General features: G+C 44.3%; 1 protein-coding gene across 1 annotated transcript in view; it reads right to left on the bottom strand.

Moving 5' to 3' along the window:
• The window catches only part of SYNE2 (spectrin repeat containing, nuclear envelope 2), a 405169-nt gene that overhangs the window by 15775 nt on the left and 363552 nt on the right, over positions 1–25842 (bottom strand). The window contains exons 97-103 of the mRNA XM_011978327.1: positions 24450–24605; positions 22345–22503; positions 20886–21052; positions 8048–8210; positions 2078–2265; positions 1434–1584; positions 888–1070 (exon numbers count right to left, since the gene is read on the bottom strand). Of these exons, the coding sequence (XP_011833717.1) occupies positions 888–1070; positions 1434–1584; positions 2078–2265; positions 8048–8210; positions 20886–21052; positions 22345–22503; positions 24450–24605 (1167 nt within the window). The remainder of the gene's footprint in view (positions 1–887; positions 1071–1433; positions 1585–2077; positions 2266–8047; positions 8211–20885; positions 21053–22344; positions 22504–24449; positions 24606–25842) is intronic.

Genomic DNA, 25842 nt, shown 5'->3' with positions numbered 1-25842 from the left:
AAAAAAAAAAAAAAAAAAAAAAGAAAGAAGACAGAGAAGAGAGAGAGAAAGAAAGAGGGGGAGACAGGAAGGGAGAGAGAGACAGAAAGAAATGCACAGGAGTTGTCTAGGTTACTAGAAAAGCCAATGTCTTCCTGAGAAGAGGGGAGAGAGAGAGAGAGAGAGAGAAAAGAAAAAAAAAAAAAAGAAAGAAAAGAAAGAAGCCCAGATTCGTATCTTTCTAGAATGGGTTCAGCAACGCCCTGCCCTGAGAACAGATGCGGAAATTAAAACTGTGTCCTGTAGTCCCTGCCTGTGACCGTCCTTTCAGTTTATACCCAGACTCACACAGGTCTACACAGCACGTCTTCTGAATGACATTAATCTAAGGTGAATATTTACCTTCAAAAACCAAACCTTTGTGTGGTCTGAAATTCAGAGAATAATCACAGTCCCCAACCCCCCAGTGCAGACAGAGGCTCTTGCATTCATGTGCCTTGTCCATCCTCAGTGCGAGAGCTGGTGGGTCCCAAAAACACAGACAGATGGGCAAAGTGGGGCTCCTTCCAGGGACCCATGTGTTGCCTTTTCCAGACCCAGTGAAGCTGTGCCCTGGACTCTGTGCTAACATGCACACCACCACGGGTTATAGAAGTTGTAAAAAGAGCTGTGTGTTGGTAACACAAATCTCATCAACAGGCCCTGCCTGAGAAGCTCCACATGCAAATCCCCCTTTTAGAAAATGAACGTTGGCAGCTTTGGGCTTCGTGTTGGAGGAATGTTAAAACAGCTCAGGCCTGAAGTGAAACCTTCGATCTGCTGCTTTGTGTGTGACAAGCCTGCCATTGCATATCGCACGTTACGTCTCCCTGAAAATCTACACCCGAGCCAGGCGCAGGGGAGCTCACCCTGAGTCTCCGCAGGACGGCCGTGACCCGCCTCTGGAGGTTGTCCCAGCGCTGGTTGCCTTCGTGGACCATCTGCTTCAGCCGGCTGGCTGTGTCTGTGCGGTTCTCCCGGGCCAGCCGCCGGTACTGCTTGTTGATGAGCTCCAGCTGAGTGAGCCGCTCGTGAATCTGCCGCTGAAAGGCCTGCATCACACGGGAGGGGTCAGAGCCAAAGTGTGCAGAGTGCCATGACACCCTCCTTCCCTTCTACACCTCAAGCAACCTGCTGCCAGGGGTTCACCCCCAAACTGCAATGGCAGCAGAGGGCCTAATTCACCAGTCCTGATGCCAGTTACACAACAGGCTTTCAAGTTCATTGCATAGCAGCTGGCATACATCCGCAATGTCTTGCAAAGCTGTCTCAGCAGCCGGGGGCAGGCTGTGGACTGGGCAGCCCTCGCCAGAGGTGAGGAGAAGCTGGCCACTTAGAGGAAGCCATTTCAGCAGCTCCCAGGCTCGCTGCAGGCTTGGTTATGATCAGGAGACTGGGATGGAGAAGGCGTTTACCTCAAACCTCTTCAGTTCCTCTTTGGCACTTGTGTACAACACCTCTGAGGAATTTGGGCAGGCCGCCGTCCTCTCCGCTGACTTGAGCCAGTCCTCAAAGCGGGAATAGTCGTCTAAAAACTTCTGCCACAGGCGCCACGTCTCCTCGATTCTGATGGGAGGAAAGCATCTTAACACAAGCCATCCCCTGCAAGCCCGTGCTAAGCCCGTGCTTTTGCCCTTCTTTTATCCCCTGACACCTGCACAGTTTAGTGGGGGAGACCCTGTTACCCCTTCTGGGAAATAACAGGGACGCCACTTCTGGTCTGTGCTCCTCCCGCCTGGGAGTGCCAAGCACCTCAGAGCTCCTGCTTCACAGAGGTTAAAAAACTAGGAGACAGGGCTGCCTCCACTACTACCTGGCTAGGTCAACAGAAGCACAGTGGCCAGCTCACAGCCATACCCCACACAGGAGAGCTGGAGAGAGACATGACTCCTGTTACATTTTTCTTGAATAAATCCTTTGATAAGCATTGGGCCTTCTCTGCCAATACCTGGCGCATTTCTAAGTGAAATGAACAGAACAGTTACTGTGAATGAGGTCAGAAGGGTGTGCTGAGTTCGGCTGACCATGCTGAAGACCTTTGGGGGAGCTTAGTTCTTACTTCATGCGCCGCTCCATGGACATGGCACAAATGTTCCTCCAGCGTCTGTCCAGGCTCCTGGTGGTCTGCTGGATCGAGTCGCACTCAGTCTCATTTGCACAGGCATCGGAGTCGTGCAGTAGAACGTCACAGATGTTAAACACAGACTCCACCCCTGCGCTGTGTTGTTCAATATCTCGCTGTAGATCCTGTGATTACAACAGAGTAAGAAACCTCTTGAGACGTTGGTGACAGCAGGAGGGTCAGCATCAAAGGACCCCCCTTCCTCCCTCCCTTCTCCCAGCCCAGGGGATACTTCCCTGCGTGGATTTCCACCATGGGCTTGGCAGTACACATGGAATCCCTCTCATCTTTGTGTTACCCTTGTGCTGTAAGCACCTGACACAAAGTTGAAACACTGAAAACACCTAGGACTTGCGTGCTGAACCACGTGAGGGGTGGCACAGTGGTGGGCGTCGTCCTCTACTCACTGACAGGTGGCACCATTACTGCTGAGAGCCCATTGCCCCACAGACTTTGGGTATGCATGGGATCTACTCCATACCACCCACCCCAAAGGGCTCCAGTTTAGACTTGGTTTCAGGTAAGTCTTTAGAAAGTGAGTCTCTTCAGTAGGAACTCTCCACCTTTTATGGGCTACTGAACTCTTCAAACACACACCAAATTGTGCATGCAGCAGTGTGCGTGCCCACAGGCTCCCCATGAGCTCATTCAAGGGCTTCATGAGCCCACGGGAGGAATTCTGGCAGACAGACCTGGCCTCCCCAGCCGATAAAGCCCAGCCAAGGCTGCGGTGGCTTGGGGAGAGGCAGGGTTTCTGCAGTCTTGTCCTTTGATGGGGAAAGTGATGCAATCCCCAATTCGGAAAAAGGAACATTTGTGAAGAGAAAATGCATGGTCATAGGAAAAACTGGAAAACCTCTTTACGAATAAACATGGCACTTTTAGTCATCATCGGATAGTAACACTGCTGCACCCCCATGAGTGGGCTGCAGGGAGGGAGGGAGATGAGGAACCTGTTTGTTTTGCCATTCTGGAAGAGTTAGGCATCCCTGATGTCCAAATTCTGTGACAAGTGACACGAGACCACATTTAGTTTTAATATCCAAATTACATTGTGAGAAAGCAAAGACTAAGTTAAATTCTATTTTAATTATTTCATAATATACCAATTTCTGAAATCTACACTACTTTAAGCCACTATTAACTAGACTAAATCCAGTTCCCAGGACTCAACAAATTTCAGTTAATAAGAGGACTATATTATAAATGGTAGCTGTCACCATCTACAGAAAGGCAATATAAGCTTCATTCCAGGTCACTTTGATATTTAAATAATTTGAGATTATTACTATATTACTAGATGGGACCACTATTTTCTTACTTTTCTCTTTGAGACAAGGGTCTCAACTCTGTCATAGTGGTGCGATCTTGGCTCACGGCAACCTCTGCCTCCCAGGCTCAAGCGATCCTCCCACATCAGCCTCCCAAGTAGCTGGCCACCATACTCAGCAATTTTTTGTATTTTTGGTAGAGATGGGGTTTTGCCATGGTGTCCAGGCTGGCCTCCAACTTCTGAGCTCAAGCGATCCACCCTCCTCAGACTCCCAAAGTGCTGGGATTACAGGGGTGAGCCACCATGCCCAGCCCCTATTCTTACTTTTCTTCATATAAATGCGCAATTCCGATCGTTGTGTGTTTAGGTTGATATGAGGGAATAAAATGCCAACCCGCCAACCGAATTTTAAATCAGGCAGTTCCTAACACTGATCCTGAGTACAAACGACCACCACCAGGTTATATTCAGAAGAGATGTGTTGTCCACTTGGCCACCCCGTGTGCACTGTGAAGAATGTGCAGGGTATTTCGTTAGAGCTCTGCAGTGTGGGTGGAAGGCCTGTTATGCTTGAATGGTGGGAGTCTCCCTGGAGTCAATTTGAGGACTGACTTTACAGTTATTATGTCTAAATAAAATTCCAGTTTTAAGAACTCTTACCGGTTCATAGCACTGTCGTGGGGCCCTTCTAAAATCAGAAGATATATGTCCTATTTAAATATTAAAATAATAAATTAGGAACCCTGATACTGGTGTTAAATAAATAATACTCATCACTTATAACTGAAAAATGCCCATGACCTCATCTGGCTCCAGGTGGGTAAGGTCTAGCTGAAAAGCAGAGAGAGGTTCTAGTTTATGGACAATATGAATGCTCTGTATTTTAATAAACTCTGCAATTATCCTACATTATTTATTCAGCTTACATTGAATCAAATGGCTAAAGAAAACTGATTTAATATTTAGGGTAAATGGCCGTAAGAAATGAGCTCTACAATAATTTATAAAAGAACATCAACATCTTGGTTTAAAAAAAAGCTCAAACATTTTCAAAACTTTCTCAAAACTTTTCAAAAAACATTTTCAAAATTTTTTTTAAAACCATGTAAAACACCACACAATGGCCTACTAGTTACCTTGTACAATAGAAAATACAGTGCCAGACTACCTTTTAAAATGCAGACCATTTAAGTGCTAGACAGGAACATTTTGCAAACTGAAATAATCCTACCACTAGTATCCACAGAGATGTAAGTCTGCACAAGAATTAGGTCTTAGAAACTGTCCAAATCTAGAGAAAAAGTAGATTTAAGAAACAACATAAAACATTGAGAAAGACTTTTGCTGACAGTTCTAACAGGCTCCTGTTCACTTTGTTTTTCTGCCCCTGGGCAGGTGACACAGAACACTGAGGTTGGGGAGGAACTTGGGGGTTGGGAGGTACAGAGCAAGAGGAGATAGACCTGAAACTGGAGAAGAGAACGCAGCCAGAAGAATGAGAATAAAAAGGAACCAAAAACAGAAGGTAAGGGAGGCTGAGGAGAAAAAAAACAGGCTGAAAAGACAGAAAATCATATAGGGTGAAACCCCAGTGCCAGCTCCTGAATGTCTCTGTGGGAGGGGCTTGGGTAGCAAGTGGGACGGGGGGTGTTGGGATGGTTCAGGGGGCGTGAGGTGAAGCTCAGCTGGCCCACGGCAGGGGCTATTCATTAGCCAATGGAAGGGTAACTAATAACTCCTCCAAGCCACCATCTGGCACACCCCACAGAGAAACAAGAAACCAACCAATGAAAAAACTAGGACAGGGATCTTAAAAAGTTTCAACGAAAGTGATTTGTGATTTAAATGTCACAAAATTGCCACTACTTCCTGTGCATTTTAAAGATGATATATTCCATAGGAATAACCCCCATTACCTTATACCTAAAGGTGTTCTATGTAAGAAAGGCGAAACAGAGAGGACTTTTAGAGGGTCTGACCCCTCCCCGACCAGGTGCATTACAGTGAGGATCCAGGGACATCATGGCTCTTAGCTACTTTGGGGGGCCGAGGGCTTTTGCATAAGGCAATGCTAGGTGATGCCATGTTTTTAGGTCTTATTTTTGGAAGCAATTAATTTATTATATTTAGTTTGAAAAGTAAACATAGGTAAGGTGGTTTTCTAACCCAGACCAAAAATGGTCACTAGGTAAGGTTTTAAAAAGTGGCCCATGCATAATTCTTTTGTGTAACACATTTGTTGCCAGTGTTTTGGATGGGGTACTTAAGGTCTGAGTTTAGTATAATATAAATACACTGTAACTTATTCTTTTTAACAAAAATACTAAAAGTATCCTGAGATCATCTGTGGCAGGCAGAATAATGACAATGACACCCTCCAACACACACACACACATCCAGATCCTAATCCTGGAATCTGTGAATCTGTTAGATTACACGGGGAATTGCAGTTGCTAATCAGCTGACCTTGAAATAGGGAGATTATCCGGGATTAGCAGGGTGGGCCCACTGTAATCTTAAGGGTCCTTAACGGCAGAAGAGGAGGCAGCTAGAGGGAGATGTGACTATGAAGAAAGACACAGAGAGATGCAATGTTGATGACGCTGAAGGCAGAAGAGGCACGTATGAGCCAAGCAATGTGGGTGGCCTCTAAAGCCAGAAAAAGCAAAAAAATGGATTCTCCCCAGAGCTTCCAGCAAGGAACACAGCCCTGATGACATCCTGATCTTAGCCCAGTGAGATCCATTTCAGATCTCTAACCTCCAGAAATATAATAAATTTGTGTTTTTAAGCTGCTAAATCTGTAATTGGTTACAACAGTAGTAGAAAACTAACACAGTATCTAACTTCTACACAATAATGGTAGTCCTGAACACCAATTCCATTGATTTTTTTTTTTTAAAGTAACCAAGGGATAGAAATGTCACTAAGGTGATGCTGAATTCTATAAAGAGAGAATTTTCAAATCAACCAGATTGAAATTATGTGCCACTGCAGGATGGGAAGAAATAAGGCTAAGAGAATAGCAGTGGCTCCAAATTGTATGCTTTTGGGAACAAATTCTCTGCAATTTAATTAATTTAATGTTCTGTCACACTTTGGATTTAAAAAAAATTAACACACTATCAACAGCCCCAGCAAAATCTGGCCAGCCATTCTTTAAGAGGAAAGGTATTGACAGCTTCCATATAATCTACCTGAAAAAACTCACCACTCAGGGTAAATTCATTTGCAAGGCCTTGCCTTTTCACAGACTGTTCAAAGACATTCATCCTAGTGGATCACACTTTTAAGTAAAACTGATGTATTCAGTAGCTGTGACTCCAATGAGAGAGGCATTAAAATCTCTGTAATGTCCATTAAAATTCCCTAATACTTATATCAATATTCTTTTCTGCACAAAGCAGAGTCTAGATGACCTCGATGAAAAAGACATGCTTAAAGTTCCAAAGCTAAGTGGAAAAACCAGTATTTTTAATTTGTAGCATTACTAAATCATACTAGCTTGAAAGCCAGAGAACAGGCATCATTTAAACAGTAATTGTAATAGCACTTAGAAAAGTCAAGAGCAGGGAGGGCCAGGCATGGCGGTGCCTGCCTGCAGTGCCATCTACTCAGAAGGCTGGCGTGGGAGGATCACTTGAGCCCAGAAGTTAAAGACCAGCCTGGGCAATACAGTGAGACGCCATCTCTTAAAAAATGTCAACAGTAGCACCAAATATTGAATCTGGTGAAAAAGGTTCACCCTCAATCCTGTCTCTAAGCATCTGTGGTATGTGGTGTGTGGTGGAGGCTTAACGTGAAGAAAACAGATTCGACTCTGAGAATCATACTGCTTCTACAGTCAAAACAGAATCTGCCCACAGGTCTGAGAAAAAAGAGGTGAACAAAAGCTAAAGAAAGATTAAGATAAACTTAGCTATTTAAAAAAAAAAAAAAAGACAAATCCAGGCATTGCATGTGAGAATGAGCATGTGGCCATGAGACCAGGGAAGTCAGGAAAGTGGATTTGATAAACTAGTGACGTCAAATAGCACCTACCAGGTGGGTACAATGAGAAACACTGGCAGAACTCAGCAGCTTTCAAACTGCACAATTTCCAGGATTGGCTCAGAGCATGCATATCTGATAACAAAAATGCACAGAGCATTGCAGCTCTTAAAAGTCTTCCTAAACTATTGGGTCCAAGCATGTTCCTTATCACACCTTTTCTTGTTTTAATTTTTTAAAAAGCTGTTCCAGACACACAGAATATTATCCCATAAGAACCTTCCTTGGTTAGAAAAGTTGCTTTTCTTTCAATTAGTTGCCTTTCAAAACTATATTAACAAAACACAACAAAGATCAGAGTCAAAAAAAAGACATAATTTTAAAAACCTTATTTACCACCAAGATTAAGGTTTGCATCTTAAACATTATTCACACAGTTTCACAAAAAGCTACATGAATGTGGGAGGGAGCACTCAAGAGATGGATATAAGAACGTGGAAAGATGGTCAGTTTTCTCTGGAAAAAGCAAACCAACGTTATGAAATGTGAGCACGTGAAAACACACAGCTATACAGGGAAGGCCTGAGTCAGTGCACATCGCGGACACCCATACTCTTGCAGGAGCTCATTTCTGATTGTCCCACCTGCTGCTCAGCGAGCCTCTTCTGGATCTCTTGATCATCGCAGACATCATAAACAACAGGCTTGGAAAGCTCAGACTCAATTCGAGCCAACCAGGTGCGAAGGTTGCTCATGTTTTTGTCCAACTGCTGAATAAAAGCAAAGGTCTCCTTCAACTTCTTCACCCTACACATATTTGCAGAAAAACAAAACAAACAAACAAAAAGTGATGGAAATCAAAAGCCCAATACTTAGTGGTAGAAGAATGTTCCAATAAGAGCATTGCAGGGTAAAAAAGAACCTATTTTGCTTTGATTTTATATCAGAACAACTCTCATGTCACCAGATACGAGTTCTCAGAGAATATGTGAAGCTTTGCAAGGCTGTTGCCTCTGCTGACTTTCGAAAGGACGGAGAGTTAATCCACCCATGCAAATGGAAGTCCTATCATTCCCAGAGTGAGATCCTCTGAGACCCAGTTCATCTTCCTGGGGCTTCAGAGGTGAGAAGATAGCCATTTTTTCCTAAGTGAAAATAACCACCCCTGACTTCTGCCCAGTTTCTGCCGTGTATATGCCTGAGATTGCAGCAGCCGGTGATCTACCCTGGGAGATTAAAGATGTTACATGCCTGGTTCACTTGGTGGTATTTGGTCCACAAGGCCTCGCATGGGACCCTCCCCTTTGGGTAAGCAGAGAATATGTGCCAAGCCCTACTGCTTCAGTATGAGGGGTTCACCCAGCTGTATACAATGAACCAGCCCATGTGGGTAGATTACGGGGCATCTCTGCCTGTCAGAAAGGGAGGGGCAAAGGAAATCTGCATGCAAGCGCAGTTCTAAATGGGATCTCCCTCACCAGTCTGCCTCAGCTCCCATCCAGCCCAACTCGGCATGGAGCAGATTTGAAAGCACACGCATGGCATCAGTACAACTTGGCGTGCACGTCCACATGCTGTCAAGGGGACGTGATGTAGCTGTTGAGGGAAAACAATCTTTTTCTGACATATATACTAAAATAAAATGCTCCAATAAACCGCTTTCCTTAAAGTCCTAAGGCAGAGCGAGTAGAGCCAGGATCTGTCCTGGCGTTCTGTGGGATTTGTAGTTAATCTCAGACACTTAAAAGTAATGGCTCTAAAGGAAAGTTCCCACTGATCAATACTTACGTTGTTGGGAGATGCTGTCAGAACTGCGCCCCATGGCTGGGAGCACTAGAGTGATAAATGAGGGCACCGACCCTAACTCTCAGGAAACACTGCGCTACATGCCACCATCACCTCTTACTTGACTGAACAACCTCCTCTCAGCTCCCTAGACTTCCTGCCCACCTTTGGTTCTGTAGCCAAAGTGTAAGTAAGTTTCAGAAGGCAAGTCTGATCCATGATCAAAGCTTTCAATAGTCCCTGCCCTACCCTGAAAACCGGTTCAGCCCCTTGATCTCTGTACCTCAAGCATTCAGGGGCCACTCTGCCTCTAACCTTGCACTCTCTCAGACACCCACCAGGACAGGGAGCACCAGGGCCAGGCTGCAGCCGGCCAGTTTCCACCGCACACACAGCACCTCCCACAGTGCCTGATGGGCAGGATGCTCTCCACAAATGCTTGGTGAATGGACAAATATGGACATTCCGCTAGAAGCTATGATTTAAGTGGACCATGGAGTAGTCATATAAGTGTGGATTAAAAAAAAAAATGTGTATCTTACAACTTACCAAGTCAATCCCAGGGACTGACTTCTAGCTCTATTACCAGCTACTTTTAAGATTTAGTGAAAGTCCTTTCACCTCAGCCCCCTTATTTCTAGTACACCCTCAAAGCTGCTTAAGCTTCAGGGAGGTGGCAGCATCAGGTGAGGTGAAGGCCAGAACTCCGGAGGCAAGCAGACCTGGACCCAAGATCCATTCTCCCATCTAAGAGCTCTGCACGCTGCAACGTACCTAACCGCTGACTCTCAGTTTCCTCACGATCTGCAAGATTACCCACCTTGCAGGTGGTGGTGAGACTGAAATAAGAGGCTTCATGTAAAGTCATCTGCACAGAGTGGGCACTGGCCCACATGACGCTACAGTCATGCTTTATTTACATGGCACTGGACCTCACAAAGTTCTTTCATCAGTGTTTTATTCTCAAGGGCAAGCTTGGAAGAAGGATGTGTGGTCTGGAGATAGAAGAACACAGACTCTGTGGTCAGGGCCTGGGTTTGCGTCCTGGCCATGTTTAATGCCATCTATAAAATGGTGTTCACAGTGCTTGCTTCGGCAGCACATATACTAAAATTGGAACGATACAGAGAAGATAAGCATGGCCCCTGCGCAAGGATGACACGCAAATTCGTGAAGCGTTCCATATTAAAAAAAAAAAATGGTGTTCATAGTAGTACCTTCTTTCACTGGGTAGCTGAGGGGACTGAATGTGAAAGACAGAATGCCTCGGAGATAAATGCCCGTTTTCCAAATTACATTCTTACCACAAACACCACAAGGATACGTTCCCTTCAGAGCCACAGATGATTTATTAAAAAGGAAGTCATGGAATCCAGGACCAGGCCTGGATATAGCTATAACCTAGATCCCACCTTCATTCCTATGGTTTCAGAGGTACACCCTCCTCACCCCAGTATCTTGCCACCTTGATTGCCCTGGTTCCAGAAAGAACACTCCAGGCAACTACCAGCGTAGCTGGGAACCCCTGGCACCGTGGGACAAGGAGTGCTCCAGGCAGTTCCTGAAGGACTGCCCTCCTGGAAGGCTCTGCCGGAGAAGAGGCCCAGCCACGAGAGCGTCCCTGGGGGTGGGGGAAGGGCTCAGGCTCGTGACCTCGGCACAGCTCTCCCGCCCTCCCCACTTCTCCCTCTGCCCAGAATGAAATCTCCCACGGCCTTCCTCTAGCCCCTGACCCTATTCCACCCTAAGAATCCCAGCCTCTTTCTTATTTTGAAAAGAAGAGGGCTAGAATCCAAGTATTTATTTATATATTTTTTTCTTTTTCCTTGTTTCCTCTCTTCTAACTTAAAAGCAATTAACACACCGAAGAATGCACGTATTTAAATGAAGGGAGCTAACTAGCAACACAATTGCCTGGGTACAGACCCACAGGGCTGTGGTGATCCTGAACTGTTAACCGTGGGGTTAGGTGTGCGACACCCAGAGAGGGTATGGAGAAGGTGGGGGAATAATTTGCTTGGTTTTCCCAGGACTCTGGTATCCAAAATGGGGTGCTCAGGACAAACCAGTGGGGTGTAGGAATAAAATACGAGACTGTCTACTGTCATCCCGTTCTTTTAAAATTTCTACATGTATGTTTTACAATGATAAACTTTATTATTAAAATGAAACATCTGTATCCCACGCTGATGGCCACATGTGCCAGGCCTGTTGTGCTTCATGTCAGCAACTCATTTGCTTTTTTTTTGAGATGGAGTCTCTATCACCTATGCTGGAGTGCAGTGGTACGACCTGGGCTCACTGCAACCTCCGCCTCCCAGGTTCAAGTGATTCTCCTGCCTCAGACTCCTGAGTAGCTGGGATTACAGGCACCTGCCACCATGCTCAGCTAATTTTTGTATTTTTAGTAGAGACGGGGTTTCCCCATGTTGGCCAGGCTGGTCTTCAACTCCTGACCTCAAGTGATCCAGCTGCCTCAGCTTCCCAAAGTACCAGGATTATAGGCATCATTTCCTCTTCATAACAATGCTAGGAGATAGGTAATATTATTATCCCTACTTGACAGATGAGGAAACCGAGGCACAGAGAGTAAAGAGCTCACGCAAGTCACATGGTCAATAGTGGAGGCAGGATTCTAACCTGGGCAGTCTGGCCTGGAGCTGCTGTTCCGAAGTACTACCCATCCTCTCACATAATCCTACACACACTAACATGCACATCCTGTTGGTACAGGATCGTTTTGCTGCAGCCAGAGAACATGACCAGAAGTCTGGACTCATAGCTCAGGATACACTGGGGGGTAGGAGCTGGTATAGTGGATGCTAAAACTGGGGGCTCTTGGCAGGTGCCTGGGGAGGAGGCCAGAAGGCTCGATACACGCTGCCCATGTTTCCCCTCTCTGATTTTCTTTCAGTAATCACTTAGCCATGTGCCTTGTCTTGGATCCTGCACAGACCCTTGGATTCAGAGATAGCTGGAAGATAGGCCTTCTTCCCAGAGAGGTCATCACCTAATTCAGATGTAATGTTGACATTGTAATACAACATAGGAGTTGCTCAATAAATAGCTGTTGAAGGAGTAAATGATGTTCACTCATACCTTCCATCCAATTTGTCTGATTTGTCTTCTTCATAAAAGAAGTGGCCAAGTTAGATTTTTTTAAAAAAGCTGTAAAGACAGAGCATATCAGAGCCCTTTTCCCACAAAGCAGTGTGCTGCCAGCCTAGAAGCCACCCCTGCTCCTCAGCCCCGGTTTCACACAGGGCCAATGAAGCGCTGACAGACACTCACATCACAGACATACTTAGTGCAAGTGAAAGAGGAGGGGAAGGTGGGAGGGAAGGAAAAGAAGGTCACCAAGAAGTGACAAAGCACTCATCCAGCCAGGATTTAGCCGGTATATGCCAAACTCCATCCAGAGGCCTAATACCCCCAAATGCCTGGGAGTCTAAATGGTGCTCCTCTGATCATCAGGTAATGACTGACCCTGGGACCCATCAGGTACATGGCGGAGTGTGCATCGTTCTGTTCTGTGCAGACGCTGTAACCTAATGATCACCTGTCCCAGGCCAGGAAGCGTTTGTCTTTTGCCAACCCAGGCGACTGACCTCCACATGTTAGGCCTTGTTAATACTGCTCTTGAAAAATTTGAAATCTCGAGTTAATATCTGGAAATAAGAAAACCTATTCAGAAACCAGCCTGCTGGCACACAGAAGCAACCTCAACACTGCCTGACATCAACCACCTGAGCAGTTTGCCGCCGCGGCCCCCATCTCTGCACTCGCACGGGTTTTGACCCGGTGCTCTGAACATTTCTCACATAGACATTTCAACAAACAACCTTTCTCCAGGAAAAAGCAGCATGATTTTCTGAATTAAATCCCAGTTCTGAGAATCAGAAAAACAAAATTTTTAGGTACAAAAGCAAAGTTTTCCACCTGCATAGGCTCTTTATTGAGAGACCTAAAGCAAAATGTTTTCTATGAAACCAAACAAAAGAATTATGCCTAAGAGCTGCTTTAAATTACAAGAGTTCCTTTGCAGTAATTATGGGTAAAAATGCAGAAAACAATCAAGGCAAATAAAGTTTTTCTTTTAACTAGCGATGGATGAGAATATAACAATGATAAACACTGCTCTCCTTCCAAACAAACAAAATCAAGCCAGGTTGGCAGCATTCTATATACCAAGCCTAAGCCTTAACAATGTATGATGAAGGCTTTACATGTCAAATTTATACATATGGAATAATTTACCATTTAGTCCTATCCTCTATGTGCTCAGGAGTCTACAGTTAAATTATAAAAGCCCTAAATCAGCCTAAGTGAACAAAAAAATTCCTATGCCTAATTTAAAAAATACTAAGAAAAACTGAGATGGTTCAAGTATCCGAATTTGTACTGACATAAACAGTCAAACCTGTGGGCAGCTGTCAGTTGCAAAAAACACTGTAGAAATCCTGTACAATTGTATCTTTTCACATGACTAAACATCCTTATGGCAAAATAATGCATTACTCCAAGATCCTGAAGCCCTGATTTAGGGGCAGAGGCATTACAATACACGTCTGAGCTCACTGCCTCTTTGAAGCATTTTTGTCACCGGAGGACTTCCATTTTCCACACCGCATAATCACTCCTCTGCCCTGCTTGTCAGAGGCAGACTGCAGACACCACACGCATGCTGACGCTGGGAAAGAACCCATCCCCCGATGGCTGAGCACAAACACTCCGCAGCCACCATCTCATCGGTGATTTCTATTGTAACCAAAGCGACACAGCCAGAGAGCAAGACACAAGGGACAGCACCCGGCGCCTCGGCCCTATGCAGAGCTGATGACGAAAATGGCACTTACTGTTGATGAGAAAAAATCATTCCTTATGTTTAAGCGAAAGCTCCAAGTTCCCGGCCGCACCTCCACCTCCCAGGGCCGAGGCAGCCCCTCCCCCTGCCCGGCGTGCCCTCTTCACTGGTTCAGCATCTTGTACAGAGGCGGACGCAGCCCTCTCCAAGGCTCCTTGTGAGCATGGCTGGCTCGCAGGCACAGGGCAATGCCAGCAGGAAGGAAGACACCTTCTCCCCTGCTAACTGCAATTTTTAATCTCAGTTTTCTCCCTTCCAATAAACAAATATCTCCAGCTCTTTCCTCACACACACAGTCTTTGTTCTGACGCTCCAGGATTGCAACGCTGGGAGAAGAAAGTCACAGTGTTATCTTGGCTATGGGTTATTTATGAAGTGCTATAAACGGAGAGACGAAACATTTAATTTGGGGCAGGCAAAAGAGGATTTCTGTCCTCCACAAATTAAATTTCTCTGTTTCAGGTTTAAAAGAAACAGCAAAATCTGAAGCCCCTGAGTCCAATAGGAATGCCTTCCTCTTGTCCTCTTGAAGAAGAAATTTCCCTGTGGGGGTTTTCTGCTCTGTCCTTTTGGTCCTGAACATCCTGGTTTAGGAGGGTCAGATAGTTCATTTAGTTTCTCTGCTTCGTGCACAAAAATTCTATTTTGCAGTATAAAGGGAATTCATTGCAGAGGAAGAAATTTTGTAACTTTCCTTGCTAGCTCCTCTCAGGACTTACCATAATGTGTCTGAAAATTCCACCTTATTCATACCCTCAGTTTCTCCGGACAATCCTGAGTGGCAGCGCTTGGTTTGTGTCTAGTCTACCTCAGACTCATTCCCAGCCTTATTCTGAGACTCGATATCATTTTTCAGGAGTCCCTAAAGCCCAACATTTAGTCATTATTGTATCCCCACCTTGAAACATAGCAAACACATGCTACACCAGTGGAATCAGAAGTGCAGACCTGGCAATAGTTCTCCCAAAATGCTGCATCGAACTCAGGCCCACGTGGTTGGCTGTTCCTGCAACCTGCTGAGCACGAACCTCTGAGGCTCAGTACACTGGACCTGCCTGATGCCGGCCATCAGGATACTTGCTCATTACGCCAGTGACGGCTACTCTTTCCTTGGGGGAGCTCCTCAATCCTCAAGGAAGCCATTTCTGCAGGGTCTGGGAACAGCGGCCACCCATTCTAGAGGCAGAAGGATCAGACTGATGGGAAGGAAAATGGAAGTGAGGAGGCTCACATCTGGCTCCCCCTGTGCTAAAATAATCCCTAAATCCTTCCAGTCCCACTGGATCAGGCAACCTGCTAAGACCAACGCAAGTCAACTTCGTGACTAGCAGCATTGTTTGGTCTTCCAGAAAACCTTGAGAAAATACAGATAAGAGCTTGAGAGCAATGAAAAGCTTTATCAGTCTAAAAAGGCACACATATTTCTGCCCATTCTGCAAGGCATGGAAAACAATCTTAACACGCAACTGCCACGGTCATAACTTCTGAGTTTAATGATAACATTTTAATTGCCACTATTATAAAATAGGTGAGCTTTTCAGGTTGGCAGGCAAAATTTAAAAGTTATGCTTAGTTTAAAAAGTTCCTTTGGATGGATTTGATATTTCTGATAGTGAGAGCAATTCAGTGTAAACAGGAAGGAGCTAATCTTTGAGGTCATACGGTACTAGGAAAGCCCCTCCTTGTCAGTGGCTTAATAAGGACGACAGGCTTTGCTAGTGGTGCTACCATCAGAAATTCAGGAAAGAGAACATAAAACTGATGACATTTGTTCATGACATGTTATAAACATCTTCCATAATGAACATTTAGAAAGTACAGATAAGCAAAAAGAAAATTAAAATCATTTTCATTAAAATGATTCCAACCAAGAGAAAAACCAATGTAAACTTTCTCGGAGGGTATGCCTTTCTACTTCGCCGTCCAACCTATATCAGCAGGCACTGAACGCTTTCATCAGATTATTCACACATGCTGCTAGAAAGAGCCTTTAAAAAGAGTTCCTCACCCTGATCCCAAGTCTCTAAAAGAATTCACCAAAATGTGCAACCTGCCAGAGGGACTCACTGAAGACACAGCCCCACCTGTGTCTACAGAGCTCCGGTTCATATGACAAGCCGGGTTTTCATTAAGGAAATGGGGAGGGAGTTCTGGGAAACAAAAGTAGATGAATTTTTAAGGAGTTCAACTATTGGGTTTTTAAAACTAAGGGGAGGCATAGGTGAGATCAGGTGGCAGGTCAACTCCTTCTCTGGCATCAGTCCCATTGAGGGGATGAGATCCAAGGACCGTCTTTTCAGAGCTTCAGACTGTGCTGGCTGTGAAGGTTAACCCTGCATCTTTTTGTCTGTCACCCAACAATTTGTATCTCAGCTGTTCTTAGGTAATCCAGATGCCTCCAAAACAGAGGATCACACATATTGGCAGTTCTGAAGGACACTTTCTTTAATTTAGTTGTCTGTCCTGCATTCGGAAGTTTTGCTGAGTCACTTTTCAAAGACGTTATCGAAGGCTGGGTGCGAGTGGCTCATGCCTGTCATTCCAGCACTTTGGGAGGCAGAGGTGGGAGGATCACTTGAGCCCAGGAGCTCAAGACCAGCTTGGGCAATATGGTGAAACCCCATTTCTACAAAAAACAAACAACAAAAACAAAAAATTATCTGGGCATGGTGGTGTGTGCTTATAGTCCCAGCTACCTGGGAGGCTGAGGCAGGAGAATTGTTTGAGCCTGAGAGGTCGAGGCTGCAGTGAGCTGTGACTGTGCCACTGTATTCCAGCCTGGGTCATACAGCCAGACCTCGTCTCAAAAAAAAAAAAAAAAAAAAAAAAAAAGAAGAAAAGAGGAAGGAGAGTGGCTAATAGGCACAGTCAAAAAAAAAAGTTTAGAATATTTCTTGTCGTCAACTTGGGTTCTACATAATTACAATCCCCAAACATATATACAATCAGCATCAGGGAGTCTATGTAATGCTTTAAATGACCTCTGTTGAAAGTATCTGCATGTTTCATAAGAGTGTAGATGTCACCATTGCGAGAAGCTGCCCAAGGGCCCATGAGAACTTTTAAAAGCTCCCAGAGCAACTCTGAGGGACAGCCAGTCATGGGCCTCTCTATACCCACACCAGGGCCCATGTAATCTTATGTGCATGTTTCTGTCCCGGGCAGAGTTCCCACTGTCCTTGGCTAAATTATCGACTTTCTCTGAGTTGCAATTTCCCTCTCTGTAAAATGAAGAATCACACTGACTTTGCAGTGTTGTTTTAAGAATTAAAATGAAATAATCTATGTGAGGAAACTGGCACTTAAAAAATAAGCAATGTTGGTTTCCTCTCCTATCTATCCAACAATGGAGTCTACCACCCGAAATGATCAGAAATCTAATGTAGTTTTTAAGGAAGCCTATCCTAAATTCCATTTTTTCCTCCAGTGAATTAAACCTGATTTATTGAGGCCTTGGACTTCTGAAAACCGTTCTAAACCTTAGTTTTCTAAAACCATTCTAAACCTTAGTCTTCTAAAACCATTCTAAAGTTAGTTTTGTAGTTAAGATCTTGCAGTAACGAGGCCAGGTACCTACATAGGATCGCCTTCCAATCTTTTTATTTTTTTTTGAGACAGAGTCTTGCTCTGTCACCCAGGCTGGAGGGCAGTGGCGCAATCTCGGCTCACTGCAACCTCCGCCTCCCAGGTTCAAGTGATTCTCCTGCCTCAGCCTCCTGAGTAGCTGGGATTACAGGTTTGTGCCACCACGCCCAGCTAGTTTTTATAGTTTGGGTAGAGATGGGGTTTCACCATGTTCACCAGGCTGGTCTCAAACTCCTGACTGCAGGTAATCCACCTGCTTCGGCCTCCCAAAGTGCAGGGATTACAGGCGTGAGCCACTACGCCTGGCCAATCTTATTTTTAACAAGAAATGCTCTTCCCTGCCACAGGGCCAAAGCAGCAGAATACTGTGGGTAGGATGGAAGACGCTGCATGATGTCCTGGATCCTGTGGGCAAATGAAGCCATCAGGGCACCCTGCAGAGCAGGTTCTTGTTGCCACTGTTCAAACGTAAAGTTTGCAGCCTGTGCTTCTAACCCTTCCCTTCCTTTGTACAACGCCCAGGGTGAAATCAGCATCAGGGATTCTATGTAAGGCTGATTCTATGTAAGGCTGATTATGACAGGTCCAAGTTTGCTGCCTCAACCCACAGATTCACCTGAACAATAAACTCAGCTAAGAGCTTCTTAGATTCTAGCTGTCTGTCTCAGCCTGGCCCTTGCTTTAAAATAAGAAAAATGATTCCCTCCCAAATTCCTCAGTGCTGAAGGGATTAGGCACTCAGCATGTACTGCTCATTTCAGTGTTTCAAATGAGAGGGTCTGGGCGGTCAGGGAGGTGAAACTGACCGAGTTGAAATCCTGGTTACGTCACATGCTGGCTATGTAACTATGGGTAAGTTGCTTAGCTTCAGTCCTCAGTTTCCTTCTCAGTGTGTAAAATGGGACAATGGTATGTACTTTCCAGAATCACGGTGAAGTTTAAGTGAAATCATACACAAAAGGCATATTGCTAAGAATATAGGCAGCTGACAACATATTTGCTATTTCAACTCCTTTTCCCCCAGCTGTGCTTTCCAAAAAGATCAATAAAATTTTACCCACTGTTTTATCTCTTTCCCACCAAAAGGCTGGCTGAAGACAGGCAAAGAGTGAGCGAGGAAAGCAAACAGCCTGTTAAACTCCAAAGTGATATAAGCAGAGCATGAATGATTAAAAATGGACTGTCACTCTAACCTTCAAGAAACATTAGCCAGATCTTGATCCTGTATGATCCATGAATGGGTGTGATGCCATCATACCCTCGACTAGTGCCAAGGGCTCGAGAAGACTTACACTATAAAGGCAACCACAAAGACACAATTTATCCCACAGAAATGATCTTATTCTTAACGAATGCACTGAAACATTTATTCATTCAACAAACATCTGATGCACTATTCTAAGCTCTGAGAATGAGGTAGTCCAGTTGCAGGCCTCACTGGCGAAAGACCTCTCATCACTAGAGGTCACCAACAGAATCATCTTCCACTCAATACACACACGACTTCAGAGCCTTCTCATGGAAAAGTAACTAAAACAACCACTCCATAAATGCTGGCTCACATGTGCTGTGCTGGCCCTATACCAAAGATATGATATATATCCTCACAGCCCAGACAGCACCAGTGGCCTCTGATGTAAGTCAATTAGACCCATTTTACAGACTTAGAAACTGAGGCCTAGAAAGGTTAAATCACATACTCAAGTTTTCACAGTGAATAAGTGAGAAAGTCAGGAATGGTTCAAAACTTGTACTCCTAATCCTTACTTAGGTTTCCACCATGCATTTCTGTAGGTTTTTTTTCTTTCCCCCAATTGGCTGTGGAGAGAAGTTGAATTTGGGCCAGTCTATGTTGCCAGCCAAATCCCCCTAATATTTGTCTTCAGCAAACCCTCCACTGCTAAGGAACCAGGCATGACTCAGATATTTTTTCAGAAGGCCAATATTTAGCTGAGATTTAAAGTCCTCTAAGATTTAGCCCCAGCCCATCTTTCTAGCTCATCTCCTACGTTTGGGGCCAATGGGGCTTCTCTTCACTTCCTGAATGGCTTCGACGCTGCTCTATTCTGTACCTGTTTGCTCTCAACATATGTGTCTCTCTCTCTGCCACCAGTAACCGCAATCCCTCATTCAGGACCATCTGGGAACGCAGTCCCTCTGTAAGGATCTTCCTGATCCCAGGAAGATGGGATCTGAGCTCTCAAACCACTTGGTTTTACAGCTGCTCAGATACCTACTCCCACTAACGTAACTGACTCAACTTATTTAGCCCGGTGCCTCTGTTGACTGACTCAGGTTCACTTGTGGTTTCCAGTAAACAATGAGGTAAAGAAGATGCCAAATTATTAAGAGTATCTTACTTTCATCACCCCCCAATTCTTTATTCACCTTATAGGTTCTCCTGTATATTCCTAATTCTATGTGTTGTTCAAAACATCTGAGTATACTGCTATGGAAAGGACCTGTGTGGCCAGTGGAAGCACAGCTGCACAAGCAGTCCCAAGGCCAAGCGACTGTTCTCCGTATGCCAGGTGGCCACTGAATAAACATCCACTTGGGGTTTGTCTTTAGAGAGGGAATTTGAAGACATTTAAGAACTTCGGGCATCACCATCATTTTGCGGGGAGAGATAAAATTATCAGCACTATTTCTGATAAGATTGCACTAGCCAACATAGCTTTGATTTGTGGCCCTTTGATTTAGGACTTGGCTGTGTCCAAATCCACATCCTAGGACAAGACACCCATGGGAGACCTGGCACTCTGAGCCCACACACTTAGAGTAGACTCCTGCCCCTGCCTTGAGTGCGGGTGGCGGGGCAGTCATGGGCCCCCAGCCTCCAGAAACCAGGCCTGTGCCCTCACCTGCCTGATTTGCCATACTGAGGCAGGAGTAATAGGCATGGCTCCGCTGTGGGGACACATAAATGCTAACACAGAGTCAGAATTTCTAAACAATACCCCCTCCGAAGGATCCCTTTCCAAATAAGTTTCCAACCCTTATTTAAAACTACTCTAATGCATGTGAAGTTGTAAGCTAAAGAAAAAATATTAAGGTGGGATATACTAGCATCTAGTTTTTTTTATAACATGGAAAGAATTTCCACTCATTTTTATCAAACTTTGCCTTAATCTGTAAACTTACAAAATTGCTGGATCATCTTAGAGGAAGGCTGGGCTCAGTTTACTAGATCTGTAAAGTAATTACTGTTCCTGGAGAGTAAGAATCATTTTTAGCCCATTTCTTACCTTGATCCGATGACATCAAAAAGATGTTGCCAACGATCGTTAATTTTGTTGAGCTTGTCATCGATCTCAGCTGCTCTCGATTTGTTGCTGGCCTTCATCAGCTGGTCACCCATCTGCTTTAACTGTAACTTGTTTTCACTAAACAAGTTTATTTCTTCCATGCAGTCCTGGCAAAGGCACCAAAACATAAAAAAAAAATTGGCCAGGTATAATGGCTCATACCAATAATCCCAGCAGTTTGGGAGGTCGAGGCAAGAGGATCACTCGAGTCCAGGAGTTCAAGACTAGCCTGTGCAACATAGCAAGACCCCACTTCTGAAAAAACTAGCCAGGTATGCTGGCACATGTCTGCAGTCCCAGCTACTCGGGTGGCTGAGGTGGGAGGACCCCTTGAGCCCAGAAGGTTGAGGCTGCAGTGAGCTATGATCTCGCCACTGCACTCAAGCACAGTGAGACACTGTCTCAAAACCTCATACCTTCTAATGAAGCTAACTTTTCAGTGAGTAGCTAAAAAGTCAGGCAACGAGCATCAGGCAAATGCAAAATATGTAAGGCAATAATTACTTTGGTTTTAATAGTTACCTAATTCAAAAGCTCTCTGTTTCCTCTCACAGATTTCTTTTAACCTACTTGGGAACTGAGGACAACTGAGCATAACTAATTAGGCTGCTGTCGTTTACAGTTTTCTAGAGGGTTGACTGAGTGGTGTTTTGGGTGACTGCAGCAAGAATGTTATTACTTTTCCCTGTACAGATCAGTGACCATTTCAAAATTATGAGCCTCACTGCTTTTGGCCTCTCCCCTTTGGCAAGGGGAGCTACTGCTGCTGCTTTTTTTTTTTTTGAGATGGGCTTTTTACTCTGTTGCCCAGACTGGTGTGCAATGGCACCATCTCAGCTCACTGCAACCTCCACCTCCCAGGTTCAAGAAATCCTCCTGCCTCAGCCACCCAAGTAGCTGGGATTACAGGCGCCCACCACCACACCAGGCTAATTTTTGTATTTTTAGTAGAGATGAGGTTTCACCATGTCAGCCAAGCTGGTCTCGAACTCTTAACCTCAGGTGATCCACCTGCCTCGGCCTCCCAAAGTGCTAGGATTACAGGAATGAGCCACCGCGCCTGGCCAACGAGAGCTTCTTAATAACAACTAGAGAAACTCTAACTCATTTGGGGTATCAGCTGATGTGTAAGCCCCTTCCCTGGTCAAACTTCCTAATGGAGAGAAAGCAACTCCCCTCAGTACCATGCCCACTGACAATGGTCTCACACTCCCATCTCTCTGGAACCTTCTCTCTTCCCACTACTCTCTCAAAAGGACAAAAAATAGTGAAGTCCCTTCAAATTTCTAAAATGCTACCGGAAGCACCCGTAACCCTGCACCTGTTTGGGCCTAGGAGTGAGGAGGGCCGACAATTCCACGGTAGTCAGAACTACATCCACCTGGGTATCCTCCCGTACCTTCTGTAACTTTTCAATCATTTCTTCAATACTAATGTCCGCTGTCTGTAGAACTTTGTTTTCCATCTGCACCAGCCAGGCACACAACTCTTTATTTTTTTCATTGAATACAATCCATGTATTGAGTCTGTCTTCAATCTCCTGTTTACGTATAGCCACCTGCAAATGAAAATACATTTGGCAGCTGAGTATAGCCAGGAAGGAAAGCACCCCCTTCTCTCCCTCACATCAAAAAGACTGAGTTTCATTCATTTTAATCAGTAGCTCTCTACACTCACCCTTGTCTGGCTTTGCCTCTTAAAAACCTAGGGTTTCACATCAACAGAAGTTCCTTACACCTGTGATAAATGCCATAAAAAATAACAAATACTGTACCTGAAACGTAGCTGATTGGAAGGACTGTTTTACCCAATACTTGTGTGTTACTATCCAGTTATATTAAAAATTAAAAACAGGAAAGGCTAGATGAAGATATAAGCCAAATCCTTGCCCTTTTAACAACAAATCAAATCCTTATACCAACATAAGGACAACGTCCTGTTTAACAACTATTAATCCAGATAGAATGTAAATCAAACATTTATAATGCAAATGGACCAGGAAAACTACAGCCATTTACATGTCCTATTATTATGCTTCAAAACAAAGTAAAACCAAAAACAATGTACATCACTCATTTAACCCACTTTCCTGTTAAGCACTGGATTTTGGATGGAAACCATGGATATATCGCCAACAGCTGGTCTGCAGCAAGCAGGCTGACCCCAAAATACCCAATGCCCCATTACGCATAAGTAGCCCCTAAACTGACATCAGCTAAGGGTCCTCCTCCTTAAAGGTTTAAATTTCACTAAATATAAATTTAAATAATGCAAATCAGCCTTACTAGATGTACAAAAGTATTCCCAGGTTTTAAGAATCTTCAGAATCGTAGGGTTAAAAGGGGGTGGCTCTTTGGTAAAGTTTTGACACCGCACTATATGGACCAGGAAACCAAGGTTGAATTCTCTGAGATTTTCCTGCTGTGTATAAAGAAACTCTGCTCTTTAAGGAGGAGAAAATACTGAATGTGCTTATATCTCCTACCCAGGCAAACGTGTTAAAAACGCTTGAAAAACTATCCGAAATTTCCATTCCTCAGGGCATCTGTTTATCTTTTAAAAATCCTGGCATTTTGCACAGTGTCATCCTGATTGATTTCATAATAGTAACAATTAGGAACATCTGGGCCGCAGTCTTCCTGTGTACCGTAACTTTCAGAACACTTTTCATATATTCTAAACATTTTCTTTTATATAAAATTTAAAAAGTTCTAAAAGAAAATTTAAAATTAGGGTACATTGTGAATATTAAATACTAAAATCAAGAAGGAGAACGTGCCTGAATTTCAACTTTTTAAATACATCTCTTAATTCACAAAAATGAGATTAAGGAATTTATTTTCACTTGAATTCTATGTTCTTAAAACAAAGATCTTTAAGACTATTTGAATCCCTTAATTCAATCCTGATCCTGTCACAAGCCTATACCATATAATACTCTATTAACACAATCCCATTCTTAATAAGTCAAAGTGATCCATTGAGACAACATAGCAGTTGATCACTTCTCTTAGAGAATTTTAGAAACCGGCTACTTGAAATAAACATCAGATTGCCTGTGAATGCAGAGTACTCATATGAAATGCTCCCATGCTTGCTGGGCATTAAGTAAGACTCCTGCTGTTAGGCCCAGAAGAGACTCCCCAGTAAAGGACCTCTTCACTGGGTCCTGCTTCTGATACACTGATTAGGGCTTGCCACCTACACAAGCCAGAAAGCAGTCTACACATCTGATCAGAATTGCAATTTCTGTCTCCACCTAAAGTGACTTTAAAAAAAGCTCATTAAAAGCATGCAAAGTTCTAGCATTTAGCGCTGGAGAAACAAAAGGGTCAAATCTGTTAAACCATGTTGCTGCCTTCTAAAGGAGCAGCGGCCAGGCCAGGGGTCCCACTGAAAAGGGCCTCCGGTTCAATGAAATTAAGCTCCTTTCTACTTTGTCTGGCCTTCAGAGACATTTCAATCCACTCCCAAACAGTCGTGCCCTGCAGTGAGCTGACTTACCCTTAAGCAGAGGTCCTCCCATTGTCTGTGCAAATGCTCTATTTGCTCCTTCAAAACCATCACGTCTTCCACGAGAACGTGCCGGGTTAAGTCTGCCTTCATAGTTTGAAGTTCTTTCAAGTTCTGAGTCCAGCTAGCCAAAGACTGTTCTAGTTCCTGCATTTAATCACAAGAAGGGGGTAAAAAGCCTTCAACTCAAGCGGCTGTTGTTTCCAAACCTGTAGGCTAATCCTTTGATTAGACTCTGGGGGAGGGGAGGCCAGGAGAGGGGGAGGGACCTTCTGAATGGGAAACAGCCCAAGGCGAGCGCCTGCAGTTGTGGTTGGCCAGTTCTCCACCACCTTCTTCTCAAAGGAAAACTCTTTTCTACCTTTATTTTCATTTCCTCAGGTAGCTCTGATTTCGACAGAATTTATTCTATTTTAAAGTCATGTAGGTCTTTATTTAGAGGAAAGTGTATTTGGAATCTAATAATCTTGACATACACACACACGCACACATACAATTTTTAATCCTGAAACTACATTTCAGATAGATTTAAAATGTGATTTTCCATTAAAAAAAACCCTAAGAAATGCATTTCTGCTATTGTGGCAATCATGTAACAGCAATGACTTCTGTTCAAAGGGAATTATTTTTGGCTAACTTTTGAAACTAATGAGTAAGTATAATGGAAGACAGAAATAAACTTTTCTAATAATTGGCAAAGATTAGTTAGCAGATAATTTTCTGGCCATGGAAACACCTATCTTTTGAAATGCAGCAATGGCTGGGATCAGTGGCTCACACCTGTAATCCCAGCACTTTGGAAGCCCGAGGCGGGCAGATCACCTGAGGTCAGGAGCTTGAGACCAGCCTGGCCAACATGATGAAACCCTGTCTCTACTAAAAATACAAAAATTAGCTGGGCGTGGTGGCCTGTAATCCTAGCTACTCGGGAGGCTGAGGCAGGAGACTCGCTTGAACCCAGGAGGCGGAGGTTGCAGTGAGCCAGGATCACTCCGCTGCACTCCAGCCTGGCTGACAGAGTGAGATTCCATCTCCAAAAAAAAAAAAAAAAAAAAAAAAAGAAGAAGCACTGTCATTGTCAAATTGAAACTTTGAAATCTAGGATTTACTCAAGAGATTTACTTTCACAGCAGGGAAGGTAAAAGGAAACAGCCAAAACACTCGAGTCCACCAGGTTTTTATTGTGCTTACAATTCTTCATGACTTGGCACATTTTAAGGGTCTCCAGTCCTATCTGTCAACTGAAACCTGAAATAAGATACTATGCCTTTTTAACTTTTATTATTTTGTTTTAGAGACAGGGTCTCACCCTGTTGCCCAGGCTAGAGTACAGTGGCATGATCATGGCTTACTGCAGCTTTGACTGACCTCTTGGGCTCAAGTG

The sequence above is a fragment of the Mandrillus leucophaeus genome, unplaced genomic scaffold (genome assembly GCF_000951045.1).
Source record: "Mandrillus leucophaeus isolate KB7577 unplaced genomic scaffold, Mleu.le_1.0 Scaffold192, whole genome shotgun sequence".
Taxonomy (NCBI): domain Eukaryota; kingdom Metazoa; phylum Chordata; class Mammalia; order Primates; family Cercopithecidae; genus Mandrillus; species Mandrillus leucophaeus.
Note: the sequence above shows the minus strand (reverse complement) of the source record. Positions and strands in the feature narration are given on the sequence as shown.